A 22,177-nucleotide genomic window follows, 5' to 3' on the forward strand; every position below is an offset into this window, starting at 1 on the left:
AAGTATTAGCTAAAACCACCTAAAACTGATGACCATTTCAAATTGTTGCGGTTGAATTTCCTTTTATACTTTTACGAAAGGTTTTTTGCTTTCCCACGATACTTATCTTCCACTTTTACGTGTTTTAAGCTCTTATGGTTTTTCCTCTAACCCATCTGGGAGATGGTGAGGGGGAGGGTTTAAATTTCTCTTCTTTTAGTAAGGAAGCTCCAGCAGATGAGTACTAGAGTCTTAGCGATAGGTAGCGAGCATCACTGAAAGCAGTCGGTGGTTTGGGTTGAAACTGATGCTCGTAAAATGGTGAAACTAACCCGATCCAGATTTGGGATAATGCGTTAATTGGAGCAAAACCGAGCACTTCCCCGAGCAGGGTAATGAAATGACCGCAGGTGGCGAAAATACTTATTATCTGGCTTTCGGACATATTTTCTTGAACTAAAACAAAAACTGTAACTGCATTGCAATCATACGGCAATCGGGAAGGTCCAATTGGAAACAGAAAATTTGTCAGAGCAGTTGCAAACTCGAAAGACTGAACGACAAACGACTATAAAGAAAACATAAAAGCCATTACATAGCTACCGTAAACTAGAAAATGGGCATTCTGTTGATGATGTGTTGGAATGAAGTTCAAAAATTAAACTGACTTGGCGCATTATGCATTATGTAGGCACGCTACGGGAGTGGATGATCGGAACGATTTCGCTGTTCTATTACGCATGGTGAACGATGATTGAGAGGGTTGAGTTGAGATGCGCTTGTATTTCCTTTTCATTAACCATTTTCTACTATGATAATCCGAAACATTGTCCTGTAGATGTTTTGGATGGAATTGCTACATCTATTGGTTTGAGTTTGTTTGCTGTTTACTCTCTCCCACATACGGTGCGCTTAGAAGACACATCAGCATTGGATGATAGGGAGTTCCAATTTCGGGGCAGCTGATCGGAGAGTTTGGTTTCGAACTTTTTCCTGCGAGGAATGGAACAGGATTGAATCTTGTGCTCAGTGCTGTTGCTCGTCTCAACCGCACGCGGCCTGCGAGGCACAGATGTTGGTCGCACTGAACGAAGATTTCATTTTGTCCACTACTCACTGGAAGTCGTTCGTAAGGGAGATTTTCGATCGGTCCTGCTTGGCTACTCTGTGGGGAGTTCTTTCTTTTCCAATTGCTCTTTGGTACACGCCAAAGCTAAGGTTGTTTAATTTTGTTTGGAACAATTTGTGTCGATATTTGGTTTTCTATGTGCATTATCAGTAGCTAACCGACGAGCGTTTGTCGTGCAAATGTCACTGTGAATACTTGTGTTGTTCGTTTGCCCGCTGATTGGATTTGCATTCGTTCGGTTTAATTGGTTAGTTTTCGTTTTTTTTGGGTTATTCTCATCAATACACACCCTGGCATTGAGATCATTGCTCGCGGCTATCATACGCTTTGATGCTTGGTAGTGGGGTCTCGTAGTGGGATAAGGAAGGTTTGCGGAGCTTACTGGAGATGACATAACTTTTTGGGCTCATTTGCAGTTAATATGTTACTTGAAAGCTGAGCAAGCGTGTTGTCAAGTGGAAGATTGGGCATTTCTATTGAAACATTTTTGGAAGTGGGGGTTTTGTTTTAAAATCAACCGTGTCCGTTATATAAGTGGCGTGTGAGAATGGTTATTCTGCCTTCAAAACGTAGATAATATTTTAAACCAAAGATTTTTAAAATATTTTTTGGCATGACGCGATATATTGAGCGTCTAAAACAAGACTGCCCCCGGAATGGCGCCACAATATTCAGGCAGCCGCTCAATGGCCGTAATGTTTATTGCTCTCAGTAAGGCCCAACGCGTCGTTTGAAAAATGACGGCTAGAATCAGTGATTGATGGTTGTAATGACTGGTAGAAATCGCTGCACGCATCTTTGTGCTGACGATCCGAAAGGGGTGATGTGCAGTATCCACATCCTCTACATGTTTCTTGTTTAACACAGCAATAGCAAAAGTCCGTGGAGAGACCTCCAAGGGCGACGCACCGTCATATAAAGAAAGCGAGCCGTTTGGCAGGCTGGTAGTGTTCCATTTTCGCATTAGTTTCTTACGTGTTTCTTACCGGTCAATAAAAACGGGAGGAAATGTAAAGAATAGCGAACTTGGCACTTACCTGAACCGTGGTGCTTTAAGTTGCCGCTGCTATGATGCTGGTGCCTGGGGCACGCTTCGATGCCTGGATAAAATTTTTGATTATTTTATGGATCTACAACGGCTCAATTGTATAGCTACGGTTCAACGTGAGCCGTTCTAAACCAGTGCTCACATGATCAGAAAGGTTCCTTTGCAAGTTTCGTTTCGTTGAATGTTGGAGGCTACTTTGCGGCTACTTTTGCTACTTGTGCAATTGGAGGGTTCTTTGGTATTCTGTGGAACAGAATTTCGGGAGGCGACCTGGCGTTGTTCTGTGCGTTTTCAATGCCGTTCGTGTCCTGTTACCTGCGGTTGGCCCTGTTCACGTTGGCACCCCAATTCCAAACCGGTGACGGATGAGTTCGCGAGATTAATTTGTCGCTGACACGCATCGTCGGGCGTTCGTAATGAAAGGCGGCAGGAAACAGGCTGGGGTAAACATTCGGTTCCGTGAGCCCGTGACCCGCGTTGCTTCGAAGCCCATTTTTATTCCATTAAAGGGAGAGATTTGATCACGTCATTATGATATTTTCGGTGGTCACCACATGTCACAGCATTGCAGATTTCGTTTTTCCTCAGTCATTGCGTGACAACAAGACGGCCATTCGTGAATTGTGGTCCACGGAAACTGTTCAGGACACGGTGATGGGGCAGGGCTGATTCGACCACCGTAATGCTGAAAAAGCTTATTTAAATAATTTGCCACCTTAACTAGGACTTCGAACGAATTGCGTCACCATTGCCAACGGTGTGTTCGTTTGCCTGGGCTGCCTCGTTTTCGGGGTTTCTTTTATTACGACCATACGTGTGACGCCGTTACAATAATGACGTTAAAAGTATACATCACACTGAGGGCAAAATTGTCACCGACAAAGGCATACCATCTGTCAGTAATGACCCGACTGTCCGCTGTACTTCGCTCTACTGAGGGTGGCCTCAAATTAAACCGAAAAACCAAACTCCACAGCCATATTTCTAACTCCGAGCAACTTGAGTGCACCTAGAGTGGCATTGTGACGTTCGTAATGAGATTTCCAATTACAGCGGAGATCATTCGTTGAAATCGGCGCCGTTAAAAAACGATGTCAAAAGTGTCCGTGGTTGAAAATAGCGAACTTTCATTCAAAGGCAAGAACTGTTAACGCGAACTGTTGCAGCTATCAGCACTCAGCATATTCGATAAGTGTGGGACGAATTGACGATGCAAGTTGTCTCACCAACCGCTTCATAACATGCACTGAAACCAATGTTCAGTTTTATTCTTTTGGCTTTTTTTCAATGAAAAGTATCTAGTAGCTTAAAGAAACGCATGACAGAAAGAACACCGGCCGTCGATATGATACACAGATAGCTATAATGAAAACCATCGTAACGCATAGGCAGCGTCACAAACGAAATCATACGAATGCGCATTGTAATATTGATAGGAAAACTGCAGTGTGATGTTTCATAGTGCGAGTAGTGTGTTTTCGATAGAATTCGATTCCACAATGGACGGCATGTAGTTGTTTGGAGTTGAAATTCGACACCCGTTAATTAACTCTCGGTAGTCAAACGCAACAACGGCTCCCGCGAGGCATAAAACGGTTTCATCAAGCAATTCCGCTTCTCGATAGCGACATATCGCAATCATTAAGCCAACCGAGCATTAGTACAATACACATCGAGCCGGATTTGTTTTTTATCGAGTCGATAACGCGGTTTTATGCGCTATTACACTCGGTCGGTCCGTGCATAATCTATAGTATGGGCCCTAGCAGATAGTTGTAATTGGTGGCTTTCAGTCAGGTGTTTCGTTTGGGACGACGAATCGAGGCTTGACATGCATCCGCAGAGCAGTAGGCGAAATTATGGCCGTTCCCTTGAATCCTGTTGCTAACGATTTGCTCTAATGAAGAAATGTGGCACAGACCCAAAAATGAATAATTTCTAACGTCGACACAGGAGGCAAGTAAGACCTATGTTGCTGTATGAGCGAAACTTGTTTCGTAAAATGTGCCGCTAATGCAGAAAGGCCAAAAATATTGTCTATCGCCCGGCGTCAAGCCTGAGTGACGATGATGAGGGCTGATGGCGCCCCCGACACGATGATGGGTTTCCAATTTTGCCAGCAAACATTATTTGCGTCGTCTTTTCATCGCAGTTTAGCCACTCAATCGGCTGCCCGGCCCCGATACGCCTCACAGGGTGCACACATTGGCCAGCAAACTCAATTTATGCTTTCACCGGTTGACCATGGGCTTGTGGGCATTTTTTAATGAACCTGTCAATCTAGCGAAGCAACTGCTTCCGGTATGCCCCACGTCAGCGTGTATCAGTGCTCCCAGCCCGGTGAAGGTTATGCTTCCGAGCAAATGTTTATGGAATCGAAGTGAAAGCTTTGTAGCACCCTATACAAGGTAGGCTTGTATGCTCAAAATGGAAGGTCTTACATTCATAAAATGCCCAGTGGAGTCTGCGATAAATGACGTACATTTTTGTACGGTTGGAAGGTCGAAGCCGATGTGTGTAAATAGAATGCTGGGTGGATGCTCTAGCCGAGCCAGAGAGAGAAAGAGACCTGCCTCCCGGCCATAGGTTAAAACCGTGCCCTTTTATTTAAAGCTGGAAAGGTTCCTTCAAGGGTTTCTTTACATTACTAATTAGCAGGGCGAGGAGAAACCATAAGTTCTTCTTATTCAACATCCTTAACCGACGGTCTACATTCTTTTTCTGAAGAAATAATTCGAAACAATCATCATAATAAAATTGTGCGGTGGCAGTATGAACAGACTAGAATAGAGAAGTCTAAACCCTACCATATGACTCGCGGGTGCAACAAACAACCCCTAAAATTGTTTTCGCGTTTCGACGCTTGGCGTACCGCTCTATTCTATAAAGCAATGAAGGATGAGCAAGTGAGCTAAGTATTTTACATTCTACAGCAATTCAGGGGCCTTTGTTGAAACGAAAAATGAAAGAGTGAATTTAACTGCTAGTAAACGGATGAAGTTAGTTTCGCTTTGAAACATCAATCACACTGGCGTTTAAACATAGGATTGTAGGACACCAAGGCAGCACAAAACTGAAGACATTCACAATAGGCGAAAGACTGATATAAGTATAGAACGTCAATACATAGTGTAACAAGGGGGCGGTAAAATTATGGAGCAAGAAACATAAATGTTTGAAACTGGTAACAAGTAATGGATGATGAGAGCGAACAAGTCAGGTGAAACAAAACATCTTTGGAATACAATTTGGTTCACTTTATCTTGTCCAAAACCGATTGTATGAAATGTAAATGGTTGGTTATGCTGAATGGTAGGAGCAAAGTCGCGCGTTTCAAGAGATGTAAGAGAAAGGGTGAGCGAATTAAAAAAGGGCAAGAACATACAACGACTTTTCTTGCCTTGGATTCAATCAAAACGACAAACATTGACGTATGCTAACATTTTACAGTATTTGACTTTGAGTAATAAGATCACTTTACAGTAGGCTGAGTAGGCAGGACAGCTTTAGCAGATATGATCTATTTGTTATCGATACTTGTTGTTGTAAACAAAAAATAGTTCGTTTTTGAAAAAGGGGGAATGAATTTGAGCGGTTGATAATTAATCAAAACAGTAATGAGGTAATGAAAGTTATTTAACAAAATCGGTGACCGTCTACAGGTACCTGTTGTGAGACTGATTTCCATTGCACGTTGACGGTGTCCCAAAACCTTAAACTGAGGCAAAGATACTTCGCTCGAGACTCCGACAGAGTTGGGGCCTTCATTCCATTTGTATCGGATATCTCTCATGGTGTAGCCGACTACCATATTCGGGATTCGGGAACGGGAATTTTAATTGCGTATGTGTGTGTGACATTTGCGTTAGGTGTTCGTTCAGCCAACGGCAGCGTATGGTTTATTCACGAACCACAAGAATCCGGTTAAAGTTTTTACGTTTGGGTTTTTCGCAAAGATACCAGGGGAGGGCGTAGTTCGTATGTGCCCGATTTTCCCGATTGTTTCGCGCGTGAGCAGAGGGCACGTGTGTATGCGTGGATTTGAGTAGATTATAGTGGTTCGTGTTCCGGCGTTGGTTTTTTTTTTCGCGAGGTGACACGCAACGCGACCAGTGATTGTTCGGTATTAGGGTTTCCATCGAGCATAGATAAAAAAAAAAAAAAACAACACGCCGACGGTAGTGCGTGATTGTAGCAATAGGCGATTGTAGTGACAATTGGACAACATGTGGGTAGTTGGGCAATATCGGTGATAGGTCCGTGCCAGGAGCACACGCAGCAGTAGTTTGTGCCCGGTAGATGGATGGTTGGGCGAGTCATTAAACGGATACAAATATGCATACGCACACATACACACAGACGATCGGAACGAGCGAATGGAACGTTTGGTTTGATTTTGTTGTTTGCAATGGAACCAAAAAATCGATGTTGAATTTGAGAGAAAGAAAGAGAGAGAAACATTCGTGAATTAGAAACAATCGATTATTCGAGTAAGTTTTGGTTGTTGTAATTGGCCTTTGTTGTTGGCTGTGATACATGTGGTTTGGTTTTGTAGTGGTTTTTGTGACAGTAGTATTTTGTATTCGTGCGAGTTTAGTAATGTTAGCCGTAAGGCATGTGAATCCTATCGTTGGATCTATGGTGTAGGTGGATTCATGAAGTCGTGTGTATCTTTTTCGGTTTGGATTGTTGCTATTTTGCTACACTGGAATAGTTGCCGTGAAACACAGGCAGTGGTGGACATTTTTCGCCTGGTGGATGATCTAGTCCCTATTGAACTGTTTTGTCCCTATTGAACTGCCCGCTACACGTTGGCGCACTGGTTCCGGAGCGCACTATTGTTGACTGGGATCTGAGACACATACATACACCATTTACAGACGGAAGATCTTCTCGGGTGTTGGAGGTTATGGTTTCACTAATCGAGGGCACTGTGTGCCGTGAGCAATTAGAGGAAAGATCGAAACTAGGCGCATTGTAAAGATCTAAAGAACATTCGTTCGTTCCAAGAACGAAGTTTTTGCAGTTCGGGAGGAATTGCGACGTTTCTTTTGCGTGGCAATGTACTGAAAATCGCAATGTGAGCCTTGTGCTCGTACTAAGGGGGAACATTGTAATATGTGGCATCCACAACAACACCTTGATCTCAAAGGACGGATGCTTAACGGACGGATTTGTCTTTCTGTGAGGCAGCTTTTTCATACAATGATTAACTCTTTGAAAGACACATTTGTATTGCACAGGTTCGAATCTCCGGAGAATGATTATCTTGTATACCGTAACGAATGGAATGGAATGGAACCTATTTAATTCTGTTGTCAAACCTGGCCAGCTTCTTGTATGAGAAGCTATCACTAAATGCTCCAAACCTTGGAAAGGATTATCGTATGATTCAATAAATTACGCTATGGAACGGGGATCAACTTGTGTGAAACCGGAACCGCGGCACGTTTGGGCACTAATTTTTATTTTTTTTCGTTTATAAAAACGCACCTCTCTCATAGAACGTAGAACGTTCATAGTGGTTTTCACGAATTTGTATGCTTACATTTGCTTACTTTTCTCAGAACTTACTGCTTACCGAAAGATAATAAACATCTGTAGAGTAAATACTACGAAATTGGTAATCGGAATGAAGTGCAACGAACATAACGGAAGACGGCCAATGTTAGTAACCGATAAATGTGAAAAAAATGTCCGCGCAGTGATTTTAATGAATACTTCAAAGAGGTCGACATTGCTGCAGAGCTGTCAGAGCTTAGGTAGTCTTTGGAGTACTTTATCGTATTTTTGAGACTAACTGTTAGAGTTAGTAGCAGAACAAAAACTGAACGTACAAAGAAACTGTCACAAGAAGGGGCTAAAAGATTTCATGGATTTGGGGCAAACACAAAATTACACTCAATTTCTTATTTTTACATTCTAAAACCCTTCATAATTTTAGACAATCTGTTAACGAGTTTTTACTGTAGTGTTCAAAAGTTACGTTTTTAAATACGTATGTTTCGTTACGGAAGTTAAACTGCAAATTATCCTGTTTAAGTGTTCTTTGCGTCATTTTCAAAACAGCACAAAAACACTTAAAATTTAAATTTCATTTTTTGGTTATAAACATCCTCACTATGAACTGCGTACGCTTGGCATCTACGTTTTCGTTTTAAAGGAATCACTTTTATATACGGTTGAACGTGATCCAAGTGGTTCGTTCAATTGTTAAATCACCGCAAATCAAAGTAAAGCGAAAGATCACAAGTAGTCGATGGGCGAGGCGGTTCTACTCGGCTCGGTTTCGGTTCTAGACGAGCAGAATTCTACACGCCCAAGGAAATAATTGATGCTTAATTAATGTAGCGAATCGGTGAAAAGTGTACAAAGTGGGCTAGCCAGGCAGTTCGTGAGTTTCGATTCACTTTTGTGCCGTTGGTAGTTCGAAAGGTTTTGCATGTTAAGACGAACAAAAAAAAGTCGAATTCTTCAATAGGTAGTAGGTGTAGTGTGTAGGATCATTTGAGAGAATTGTGCAGATTTTGCTTCATCGGCGGTCGGGGTCGAAAAGAAAGAAACGTGGTAACAGCAAATGGCACAAACTTTGTAACCAAACCAGTTTGTAGCCTGCACTAGACCGGACATTACGATTGACACTCACTGCGAAAGGTGAAAGAAGGGTCGGAAAAACATACTTACAAGTAAACAACATGGTACGGTGTAGAAAAGAAGGCAAAATAAGAAAGAAACTGTAATACGCATTGAAACAGGCACGAGTTTTGCTTCTAGGAACACGTAAACACTATTCCCGAACTGGCAAACGGAGAGCCGTTCGGTCTGTTGCTGTTTTATGGCATCTTGCAACTAGCGTTGCTAAAAACGTTTTGTGTTCGAATTGATACTATCGTTGTTGCAGATAGCGCTATACGTGTTGATGTGTTGGTTATTCGTACATCGGAGAAACTTATGGATCAGAAATTTTGAAATTAAAAACAAAAAACAACAAAACAATCTCATTTAAACGAGTTTGTCAAATCGATTGTCGTCATTTTACTGCGTGTCGAATAACAGAAAACTGAACAATTGGACAATTTGACAACAAACGTACTCGTAGGGGGTGTGTACGGTGTAGAACGCTGCTAACGATCGTGTATGTGTTAGCATTGGTGTGAAACACATAACTGGTGTAGTGATTTAAATTGTTGCAAGTAAATTATAAAATGAAAAAAAAAACTATTTTAAACGGCATTCAATGGATAGGAGAACAATGGGCGATCGGATTTCGAAACGAAATTTGGTGATAACAACGAAACAACGGCTCAAAACTTAACAGATAAAATGTCGGTTGACTTGGTCTGCTGTTTAGTTTGATCACTGGGTGAAACAGTGGAAACACATTGAAAATTGAAATGAAAAAAAGAAGAAAAGGTAGCAATAGACAACGAATGTGTGTGAAAGAGAGAAAAAGAGAGGAGTACAGTGATTTAGAGAGAAAGGTATACAGATGAGATTGATGAGTGACAGGCACAGATGATTAGTGGTAATTTAAGTGAAACAAATATATGAGCATATAATGGAACAGAAAAAAAAATAGAAAAAGATACAGAAAAAAGGGTGGACCGCGACGTGGGGTCCCCGAACACGCTTTACGGAATCAATAGAAAAGAGGACCACTTTAACTCTTCCCTGGTGAAGAGTTAGAGAAAGTTAAACAAAGACAACAGACTAACTAAAAATACGAAACATTTAAGCTAGTTGATAAATGACAGGTTGAGATGCGTTGTTGATGAAAGTGTTGTGAATTTTTTTTGCTGTTTATGATGGGTACCTGTGGTTAGGTTAATTTCGGTCGCCCTCTGCCTGTGACCCAGTACTCTAAATTGTGGTAGTTCTACTTCGCTGCTCATTCCGACACTACTTAGGCCATCTTTCCAGAAGTACCGGATATCTCGCATCGTGTAACCGACTCCAGGGTTTTTATTTTCGTTTATTCGTTACACATATTTGGGGAGCGTTTGGCACAACGTATGTTACGGTTTCAGATGTTAAGGGTTTGCAATACGTTGGTAGTAGGTCAGGAATCAGTGCGTGGATGGGTGTTTAGTCCATTGCGGAACCGCGGCAAGGAACGCACGAAGAAGTGGGATTTTAATAGTGTTTTGACCACAATTTCAGGTCACGCACGATTGGTTGACCGTAAAGGAAGTTTTGGTAGTGCGTAGTTCATTGGAAACAATGTGACATATGGATGAGTATCGTATGAAGGAGAATAAAAGAAAACGTATGATTATTTACGATTCAGATTGATCGATGGTTATATCCTAAATAAGACGTGAGAAAAGTCCAGTCCGAAATGCATTCGAGAGTGTTCGTGTTCGATTCTAGCTATAGTGGCTGTGAAGGTCGTTATGAATTTCAATGTTTGCAACGTAAATACTGCCGATTTTGTGAGCAGTAGTGACACGCAAGAGTCCTTTCGATTGCTGGTCCAGTCCGTTTAGTTTCAAGCTAGTCGACATAGATTGTGGTGGTCTTTTTGATTTTTACCACAGAAGAGAAGAAGAGGCGGAAAGACTCGACGAAAGAATACCATTGAAAATCCTTTTACGGTCGGTTGTATAGACTTGATTTCTGACAAAATTTTGCATCCAAGCTCGTAATACGAGATTTTGTCGTTCACAGTCCACGGTTGCAGTGTTAAAAGGTCTGGCAGAACGTTATAACGAGTATGCTGGTGGAAAAAATGATTGCCATAAAGTAGAGTTCGTTTCCTTTCGATTGAAAGTAGCAATGGCGCATTGAAAATAGTAAAATTTCCATTTGAATGGCAGTTAGGAACAATATGAATACGATCCTTCACACGGTTTATTACATAGGTTTATTAAGGTTTATTACACAACATATGTTATGAACAACCTGGCAGGTACTTCATGTTATGCATCATTCAAAAACCTCATTTATAGGTTGAAATCTGTAAATAAATCTAACGTAAACATAAGAAAAAACATCCAACGAGAAAGTCTGCTAAAAAACGATCAAACTTTTCCTATCTGTTCACCCACGCCTGAATGTTGCCATAGAAAAGGCTTTTATTGATTCGAAAAGTTCCAAGCCGGTGCTTTGGCACAGTAACGGTTGGTGCGATGTTTTTTCTGTTTTTTGTGTTGTTCGTGCAAAAAAAGGTTTTTTTTGGACTTCGTGTTGAAGACCAACATAAAGCACAATAGTGAAAGCCTCGAAAACTGTTCAAAGAGGGTCTGGCTTAGAAAAATTAATTATACACAGTTAAAATCGGACCACGAAAACGAAAAGTTTCCTGCGTGGTCAAACATACAAAAAACTGGCATTTTAGCAAAGGCAAATGATTCAGGAAACTTTTTCGTTCGGAGCTCATCACAAAAAAGTTCACCAAAAATCAATACGTTTCCCTTAGTTTTCTGTGAAATGCTGGAACAAAAAATGAAGGGCGAAAGGTAAAAAGAACGTAAGGCAGCGATTTTTGATTCAGTGGTTTGTTCATTCGTTCCGATACTTTTTACCCACCTCTTGTGGGGCAGCAAAAACAAGGCGTTCAAAAATAGACTAATTCGCATCTGACCCTTTATTGATAAATGGTTCAGTAGCATTCGCATAGCATCGGCTAAATAGTGTACAGAGCTGAAAAATAAAATGTCTACGATGTGCGCTCGAAGTGTGTAAAGTAATGAGCGGTAAGAAAACCGCCAGACCAGGAACTGGAAAAAGGTCGGTTGGACGTTGGGAATTGAGAAGATAGCACTTCGTGAACGGTGAAAAACATAGAACAGCTTGAAATGATAAATTATGCATACAGTGAACTGGAACAGCAAAACCGATACAAATGGCCAAACAAACAGGCAAAACCAAGTTCCTTTTTCACGCGGAACTGGATCGTTGTGGAAAAACGATCCGGAGGCGGTGGGAATGTCTGCTTCTTCCAAGATCGGAACTGTACGCACGCAAAAATCAATGAACCAAATATTAACAAAACCCTGCAGTGTCTTGATTTGGTTTCTCCAACAATTTCGGCAAATAGCAGATGATATTTGACACTCATTCTCGAATATAAGGATGAGGATCGCGAAAACGGTTTCCCAATATTAACAAGTTCTGATTGAAAAATATCTTACGTCTTACGCAAGTGTCCATATTAAGGCCTATAGTCAAAATAAAACTCTATCAAATTAAAGAGTGGGAAAACGAAAGGACCTTTTAAAATCTTCTTGGAATTAGTTGCCGTCGTCATCATCATTATCATCGTCGTCTGTTTTATGTTCGATGTGGTAAACACCCTCCGTAGAAAGGTTGGATGTAGTTTCCTTTTTCTTTATCATTACTTCCAATTCTGCCTCGAACCAGAGTACGAAGAAGGAAGATGTGGATCAACGTATCAACCTACATGGTGCCAGCAATTCGTTCGGCAAATATTTGACCTGCTCGTTGAGCTATCCCCAGCCTGCGCTTAAAATCAGTGCGTGGGGGAAGCCTATCTTCGACTAGCCGTCTCGGACGTGTGTCATTGTTGGTCGATGGACAATGTGAAACAGTTGATCGAGGCGAGTCCTTGTACGGAGCGCCCAGAGAATTGGAGAATGAGTGACGTTTGCAACCCACTACCGAGTATGAGATCCTGGCCATAGCGCATGCAAGAATAGCCGAATGATAAGTCGACCGGTGGGTAGTTGCAACTCAGTTTTTTTTCCAATAAGCTCCATCCTTACGATCCAAATAGGCTTCCTGTGTCCGATGATGGGTTAAAACTATTGATGGGTTCCGGCAACTAGCTTCCGGTCCAATGAAGCATCATCGAATGGGTTCGCCCGTCTAGATTGGCAGCTGAAGGTGGCTCTCGAGTAACGTTGAGCGATGCCAGGAAATTGTTTCAGCACGGGCCCGCTCCTGGCTACGGACAGGAAAGAAAATTTAAAGAACTAAAGCGTTCGTATGCGACGATGATATCGATACATATGGCCAGTCGTATCCCAAGCGTCTTACAGGAGTTTGCCGCAAAGGGTGGACCCGTATAGCGTGGCGTCTTCAATGTTCCTGGACGATAATGATTCATCGCAAGGTGAGCAAAGTTTGAGCCGACTAGAGTATTCACCTCAGCACCAAGATACCATCCTAATCGGATTGATGACGTCGATGATGGTAGCGAGTGTGTATTTTGTACGGCATATTCGATATGTCAATTGTTTCGGCTTGTCCTTTTGACCATCGAGCGCCCAGATGAAGGGCTTCGTTGTGCCAAACCAATCCAAAAAGCGACTGTTGACCACTTTGGCGATCGACAGAATGGGGAATTAGTTTTTATTTGTCCAAAATGGAGTCTCACTGTCGAAGGAGCACAGCTGAGACGACAAATTTTCTCAGATAATTTATTCACTACTCGTACCACATTTTGGCGAATGTCGTTTAGCGATTGTAACGATTATAACGATTCTGAATAATTTTTCAAAAGATTCGATCCTTCCATGGAGAGCGCTCATTGACCAACCGAAGGCTCCGTTACTTTTCCGCCGGTACTCTGGAACTTCGGTCTAATGCACAACGACGTAACGGCCTCGTGACAGGAGATACCGCGTGAGGTTTGTGGCTCAGTGGGGAATTTCGTTCTTAGTGTTGCCCTTTGAACCATCGTCAAAAATTGGGGAAATGTGGCGAAAAACCGTAAAAAATATAGAACGAAAAGACACGCACACATTCTACTGTTGTTACAATGATGGAATATTTTTTCTTCCTGTGTTTTGTATTTCCGATTTTGGTATTTTGTCTCTCTTCGGTTGGTCTGCTCGTGTGACACGAGAAACGGGACGCTCAAGATGTGGGCCAACAACAAAGGCAATGGGTAAACTTCCATAAAACACAGACGTGCTTTCTCAAAGCCATCATGCCATCCTTGGCAGGTACCGCCTTACCCAAGGTGGCCCATTTGGAGGCTGACGATAAAAGCCTCCTTGGCTCGTAGTGCCTTGCATCATCAGCAAGAGACCGTCTGCCGAAAGCTTTCGAGCTGATTTATGGTGGTGAAAAGATAGCGACGGAACAACAACTCGGTTCCACGAAGACTTGGGTGCGCCTTTCCAGGCCGGAGACGTTCGATTTTTGACCTCCTTTCCGTGACGGCTTTTTTGGCCATTTATTAGCCTGGCGACCGGAAGCCCGAACCGTCCTAACATTGCATCCTTCTTGGTGCCTTTTGCTGTGCAGTTAGTTGTTCGCGCGAGAAAAGAAGTCAATTTTTAACTCGTCGTTGCCGCTTTTCTCCACCGACGCGCGGGTTACGTTAAAATTAGGACGCGCTAGGTTGCCCCGAAGACCGTGTCGCTTGGGACCGGGTGGCATATCCAGCTAACATAGACGCCCTGGCGTGACGTAGATTGGTTTCCGGGAATCGCCGGGCAAGCCAGCAATGGTGTTAAATTGTTCTCACGACGAACCACTTTCGGGTATCAGGTAGAGCAGGTGTAATAAACCGAAAAGTGTTTCTGGTCGTTAAGAGTGCTGAGTGTATGTGAGAAAGTCACTTTACGCCACTCGTTCAAGCCGCGGCGTGTAAGGGAATGATAAAGTTAAATGGTTCCCTTGCAGTAAATTGAAGCGATGCCCGCCGGGAGCAGGATACTTGCCGCGGTTGCTGACGAAAATCATCTGGAAGTGAACCAATTTGGGCTATTTTCCGGAACTCGAATCTTTAGCGTTCCTGAACTTTCGAGCGAATGGTGTGTCGTAGCAAAACGTTTGAATAAAATCCTTTCTAGAATCCGGCAGGGCTTTTTATATTGTTTCACAACACCATTCCCTTACGGAACACTGTTCCGTCATTGATCGGGAGCTTTCGGTACCATTCTTTCGAGCATCTATAGCGGGCAAAACGGATCATGATTGGAATACGATCATGATTATTCAACGATTGGATTTTCCTCTTATCGCCCGTAGCGAACGTTAGACAGGCTTTAGGGTAAAAGTTTAATTTTCACGATCGACCAGGATGGATACTGAAACATAAACCACCCAAACACCATTTTACTCATCCTTGGCGGAAATAATGGGAAACAGTGAGAGAGAGAGAGAGCGTGAAAGATGCTAAGAGAGGGAGAAGGGTGTGGTGTGTGTTCTAGAGAGAGAGAGAGAGAGAAAGAAAAAGAGAGAAAGATAGGTGGTGAGCCCATTGGCGTTGGCTGCCCTGTTCGGAGATTCCTGATAGGTAGACGGCCCCAGAGCGAGGCTTGTCATAGGGCTGCTCCCGGTAAAGATTGATGGCCATAAATGGATCACTCCTGGGGTGAATACAATCTCGGAGGGTTTGATGTGAAATGGTGGAAAAGATATTGATCGCAACTTCGGCACCGCTCCTGTGTCAATCTCGGATCTTAGCAGGATACAGCGGCGGGGAACCATCCCAAAATGCCTGCTCAGCCCGCGAAGCAACGTCGTATGAAAGCCCACACAAAGAAAAGAAAACATTGAAATCTGCTTAAGCAAAATCACTATGGAGCTTTGGTTTGGGAAGATGTGGGATTGTTAATTTAGATAGCTTGGTACGTTGGCTTTGAGCTGTCGTGACGGCCCGGGAGACTGCACATGGTACAGGCGATTGATAACAGCCATGAAAAGTCGTTTGTCTCACGCACAACATATGTTCACAACACAAAGCGCCACAGTCTGCTGCTTCTAAGCTCTCAATAAATCAATCCAAAGCGTGTTATGTTCGGACAAAAGGATGTTTGGCGATAGTTGTTATCCTGTAGTAGTAAGTTGTAGTAAGTCTATAAACGAGGACAAATATTAATCAATCTACGGATCAAATGGCTAATGAACCTAAGTTTGGTAAGCATTTGTGTGTTTGGATGTGAATTGCAAGGTGAATTATTGGTCAATAGATGGAGCAGTGAAGGAGCAGTAAAATGCCGCTAACGGTAACACTACAAAAGTTGGGAGTAAACTCGAGTTCCGTATAGGGAGTTTAGATGCCTTTTTGCGGTTGTGCTGCTGAGAAACACTGCAAGATATACATTTAATCGTGTTGGATCGCCGATAGTATTACGGTCGCTAAGGGTAGGCTGAGATATGCGTTTCCCAACAAATCTCTCTCGTTTGCATAAATAAACCAATAACGAGTGAGAGGCGAACGGACAACGTATAATGAATGATTAAAACTATACAGAAGGAGAAAGTGAACAGTGTGTGAGGGACTGAAAGGGAAGTACAGGGAGCACTCGAAATCGAAGGACGGAAACAGAGTGGAGAGAGCAAGAGAGAAAAGGTTTAGAATAACACGTTCTGTGCGGTAGTATTCCGCCTTCCGAAACATTGTGTTTTATCAGTTTGAGTGGTATACGTAAGGCCCGCTACAGCCTCAGATCAACCTTCTGCGGTTGCTGTAGTAGAGAAGGCGACCGATAATTAACCATTACATAGTTAGTGGAAAATCAAATGAGAGATGAGCCAAGGAAACGCAAAATAATGCTAGGACGAGGAGAGTTGGGACGAGGAATTCTGTGGTATTGCCAGAAATGCCTTCCCAGCTTTTCGTTAACCCCGTGTGTGGCGTCGTGGTTTGGTGGAAATAGAAAATGAAAACGAAATTAAAATCGAGCCCAACGAGCCGGCGAGATATGGATAGTTGAAGTGTCATGACGTAGACGTGATAAACGATGGAAAGAGAATGATAATCAGACGGTGATACTAAATCGCAGTGTCGATAAGAATCAGACAATGTGGCGTAAAGAAGCGGAAAGAAACCAATTCGTAACGATCGTAAGTGTCGTCAGAAATGTTGCTGATCGAAGCAAGTGAAGCTGTCGTGAGGATGTTAGTAGGTGAACGAAACCAAAATAATGGCTTCAGGAATGTTAACCAAAGGCTGATGATACCTGTAAAGCGCCTGCTTTTATAATCCCAGTTTAAATTAAGATAAAAACAAGATTTCTTTCGAATCGAACTCAAGCCCAAACTATAACCATTACTGGGTTTGCTCTTCCAAACTGTTGGGCATTAATCAATATAACATGTAACATAAAAAATAGAAACACAGACAAATTGGGATTTCGAGGTGGTAATCAATAGAGAAAATAACGACGAAAGAAAGACCACCACAAACAACACATACAAAGCGTTTTGGAGTTGCATTGAACCTCCCTGTGGAATAGCACAGTAAACTCTTCAGACAACGTTAGTGCATTAGTTAGTTCGTTAGGTAAAGTGCAAATTCTCTCTAATTTCTGAGCACATTCGAATGGCGTAAAAATGACAGCTGAACACAAGATAGGTTCGGTAGGAACAAGTTGGTTGAACATATAATACTGATGTTCACTTTCTTGTTCAAACCGTAGTAAGACGAAGTCACAACAAACAAATGGTAGAAGAGTGGATAGCTATTTATGGCTCTTGGTGGAACCGGCTTTGCGGGACGTTCAACCAGAAACGCAACTCACAAAACCACTCTAGTTGGGTCCCAGTCTATTCTTTCCCGGAACCGATGCTAGCAGTTGCACTTCGAAGCGAGATACGAACGAGTGTAACAAACTAGTTCTGCTGCGAAATTTTGGATTACTTAAGTTTGAACGGAGTTGGCCGAAATGCGTGGAAAACCGAAAAACTTGCAACCTTCTCTAAACGACCAACCGGAGCGAGAAAGGGATGGTGGACTGAAACCAGTTGTGTAGATTCTTCACCACAAGACAATACCACAGTAAGTTAAGGGAAGAAGTAGTTGGAGTATTGCGTGAAACCGACAACCATAAATACAGCGACGAATACAGAGAATCCTAAGAGAACGTTGACTGCAGTGCCGGTGCAGCGCCTCACCGAACCTTTTCAGTTGGCTCCCTGCATCGGTCTTCATCGGTGAATGGTACATGGTTTTTACAAAAGTTTCTATAAATCGTCACAAATGGCTAGGAACCTCGGATGGGGCCCAACAATTCTTGAATTTCATTACTTCGTATCATTGACTGAATGCATTCTCCTGTGTCCTGGTGTGTCCAAGTCTTCTGGCGGGGCGCGGGCAGTTAAACTACGAAATGTTGTACACGCAAACTTTCTGCCACCCTGCCCGACACACTGGCGCACGAGGCGCCGTGCCAGGCGTCAGGTGGTTAGGTTAACAACAAACGGTCATCGACTGTGCTCGTGGGCGATCTGGCAAATCGGCAGATGAAAGAGATTTCTTGTCAGTTGCTCGGTGGTCCAGTTTCAGAACGAACGGCCCAAAGTGGACCAAATTTAACAGTTACAATTCCATACACACTTTTGCTGCTATTGTGCTGCAGTCTTCTTACCAATCCGTCGTATGAATGATTGCGAATCGGAGTGATCGAATTTGGCGGTGATCGGCGTGAAGGAAAAACGAACGCATACTGTTCCGTGTGAAGCAGCTAGCTGGGCCAGCGGACCAGTCGGCCCACAAGGGAAAATGCAAAGGAAGTGGGGCCCACCCACCAAGGCACCGTTGGGCGGAAGAAAGGGAACTTCACCCGTTTAGCATAGCAAAGCTTGCATCTAGTGCATTGGTGGTTCAGCGAGTGGCGCAGGGCGGACTTTCGCATTTATCCGTTGCTTCAATAAATTCGGTCGATTTTGTCGGTTGATTGTTCCTTCAGCGTACGTGGCGCACAAGAAACTTGACGATCGAGCACGATCGAGCCAGCTGGTGAGCGTGAGGCATGTTATTATATCACACACGTGTAAACACACAATACACATAATGCTTACAGTGTGCTAATAAAGCTTCAGCTGCAGGTTTGTCAGACAACGGGACGGTAAAGCACAGCGAGCGAAAGTTTCCGTGAAACATGTCATAATTTGCCGCGAGTCTAGCCGGTCTGTCGCGGTCCGGGTCGTTTCGTCCTTTCGCTGCACGCGGAAAGGACGCTCTCCTCTGAGAATGCATTTCATTTGTGTACGGTTCTCGGTTGCATGTGGTGTTTCGTCTTCCTTCCCTGACTACCGTCACTTGGTCGGTCGCAGTGTATCGTTCTATGTGTGTGTCTGTGGTCGACGTGTTCTTGGTGGTGTGCTTCTCATCGTCCGGCTCGTGTTCCGTGGGGTAAGCGTACCAGTCACTGTCGGTGTTTGAGTTTTGAGTGGAATGTGAGTTAGTGGCGAGTTGCGCGATGGCAACACGTGAGTAAATACTTACAGCTTTCTATTTCTATATGACATAATTGTCTATCCATTGGAAAATATTGTAAATTCATTGGACATGATGCTGTGATTGTTAATCTGCAATAGTAATAAGCATAATGAGACAACGTGTACTTACAATAGAATCCAATGTTTAAAATTTTCGATTGCTCTTTTTAATTACAATAATTAGCTAAAGTTTTTCATCGTTTAGTGTGTTAAACTAATTGGCGAATCAGTTGTGTATTTGTGTGTTTGTTTGAGTGTAAGGTACATTCTAGGCGTGTGTTGGAGTTGAAAGTTGGAGACGTTGTGTGTCAGAGTTTCTGATTTCTAGGCTTTTCCTCTTACTTGACCAGTTCGAGTCAGTATGATTGGTCGTATCGAGAGTGCAAGCGGCAGAGTAAAGAAACCTTTGTTTGTGTGAGTGGAACGGGGATAAATCTTTAGATTAGTTAGCTTGAAATTGAGCTTGAGTTATTGGTTTCGTTTTTTTTTTCATGTGTAAAGAATGATATTTCCAAAGACGTGAAAGTAAACGAGAAGTTGATGAGGTTTCTTTGGAAGTTATTTTGGTTTCTGTGTTTAGAATAGATAAGATCACATCAAAGTAGATCGGCTTGATTCCAGGGCACCATGGCCGTGCTCTGTGGTCGATCACAGTTTCATTCACACACATTAACGTAACGAGCATAAGGCAAAGGTGTGTCAAAGAATCTGTGGACGGTTGGGACTGTTTGAAGGAGGTTTTCGTCGGGTCTTCGAAGGCCAGTGTTAGATATCTGCTTTTGGCTGCGTGCAGCATCGGTGACTTAAAACTAAACATTCAAGGAATAGGATGGGGACAAGTAGGAAGCCAGATTGCTGTGCCTGCGTCCAGAGAAAAGAGTTTAGAATCGGCACATTGCTGCTGGTGGGAGTTGGTTTGTGGTTTGAGCAAGCCTTTTGCTTTGGACGCAGACTAGTTGGACTGGCGAGGAAAAACAGTGTTTTTACAGACCACCATCGAACCGCTGGATAGTTCTCCTGCGACCCGCTGGACATTACCAGGCACTGTCAAGACACTCTTTCTTCGCGGGGAGAAGAAACCCAAAAACAGGTTGTGGTCCGGACAGTGGACAAAGGATGGAGTATACTATAAGTAAATGGAGTGGATTCAACGGGAACCGGAGCACGGAGCTCCGACAGGCAGGGGGAAAAAGGCATACATAGAACTAAAGCCACAAATCGGGTATCACAAACGCAGGACAACACAATGGTGAGTCTAACACAACACTTAAAACATTTATAACATTGGTGGGAGTAAGTAGTAGTAGCAGTAATAGTAATAGGAACGAGCGCTTACCGAATACTTCTAGTTATTGATCCAGAATGATGTATTCTTATAAATTCATTGCTAGTTGTTGCTATATGAAAGTATGACTGTTTCTCGTTTACAAAAAACGTGTCGGGTACCCAAATATTCTTTATGAACTCAGATCCAACTGATAACGTTTCAACACCCGGCCTTTTTCTGTAAGCTAAACGGGGATCAGTCCAAAATTGTCGGAAGTAAAAATCCAATGTGAAATCCTACGATAACGGTGGCCGGTCGGTTCGCGGGCGATATTTGGGATTCGATTTTTTATTGGCGTGTTGGAAAAGCGGATGTTGGATGTTGATTGCAGAATGGTTGATGTTTCCGTTTGTTTGTTTGTTTTTTTTTGGCCGGCAAATAGTTTGTATTCGCGAGGTTTCGCGTAAAAGGTATCGAAAAGCGCGTGTTTACAACGTTAAATAGATTGCGCGATCATTCGAACACATGGTGTGTCAGGTGCATTTGATTTGTTTGGGTTGGCGCGGTGTAACGTTTGTATTGGCCGTAGTTGGAACGGAGCGGCAAGATGCGAGCAGCGGACGTATCGATTGGCCAAATTCGGTTAAGATGAGCATTGGTGTATGTGGGCAGATTTTTCGTGTCGACAGCATATAAAGCAGTTCGTTTTTAGATCAATGAATGTTGGTGGTGAAATTTGACACATTTTTGGGTTATTTATGTTGCCAGTAGGCAATACAAAACGTAGAATGATATAGAAAGAGAGAGAGAGAGAAAGAGAGAGAGAGAGAAAGGAGAAGAAAAGAGAAAAGAGAAGAATACGTTACAAAATTTCCGCAATTTTCTTCCATCACTTGCGAGTTAGTTTGGAGTGGAAGGAACTGGGAAGGAATGGGAGCAGTTTCGATAGAACATAGGTTTGCAGTTTACGTAGCTGTTATGCTGTGCTGCTCGAAAATAGTGCTTGTTTACAGTCTTCCCGGTGGGCAGAATAAACTATTGTTTTTTCCGCACAGTTAGGCCGATCTCTTTTGTTTGCACGCACAACAGCGGTAATGGGTTTTTGTTGTTTGTGACAGTTTAAAGCTATTTGTTATATTATAAACGAATTGAGGTCGTTTTGGTTATCGAACATAATTAAACAAATAATTAAACAAATGAGCCGAACAAACATCAACACATCTACTAACACAGGCTTATATAGGTGTTACACAGGTACAATATACATAGTGTGAACGTGTTTCGGTTATATAAAATCATATTCACATACATCTGTGAGGGTATCTAGTTCCACGGTGACTCATATTGAAGCTTTAGGCTAGGTGTGAAGTCTTACACGGGAGTGTGTTGTTTATTACCAAATCAACCAAAACGAGAATAACTCCAATGTTTTATCTAATAACTTTCAATCGACTGTTGGGGTAAGGATTTTTACGGAATCCAGGGGGGCAGGGGTGGGGAATGGGGTCGTAATGTGCTGGGACTCATCCACGGTTGACAAGTGATTGTTCATTCGACCGCGGGGTGAAATACAATTGCTGCCCCGTATTATGCGATACTGAAACAATCATTTTTC

The 22,177-nt window shown here is 42.9% G+C and overlaps 1 protein-coding gene across 1 annotated transcript in view; it reads right to left on the reverse strand.

Annotated features, from left to right (window-relative positions):
- Nucleotides 1-22,177, reverse strand: part of LOC131206715 (gamma-aminobutyric acid receptor subunit beta) — a 53,275-nt gene that overhangs the window by 7,072 nt on the left and 24,026 nt on the right. The window contains exons 4-6 of the mRNA XM_058199385.1: nt 20,632-20,858; nt 19,303-19,385; nt 5,823-5,960 (exon numbers count right to left, since the gene is read on the reverse strand). Coding sequence (XP_058055368.1) covers nt 5,823-5,960; nt 19,303-19,385; nt 20,632-20,858 — 448 coding nt within the window. The remainder of the gene's footprint in view (nt 1-5,822; nt 5,961-19,302; nt 19,386-20,631; nt 20,859-22,177) is intronic.

The sequence above is a fragment of the Anopheles bellator genome, chromosome 1 (assembly GCF_943735745.2).
Source record: "Anopheles bellator chromosome 1, idAnoBellAS_SP24_06.2, whole genome shotgun sequence".
Taxonomy (NCBI): domain Eukaryota; kingdom Metazoa; phylum Arthropoda; class Insecta; order Diptera; family Culicidae; genus Anopheles; species Anopheles bellator.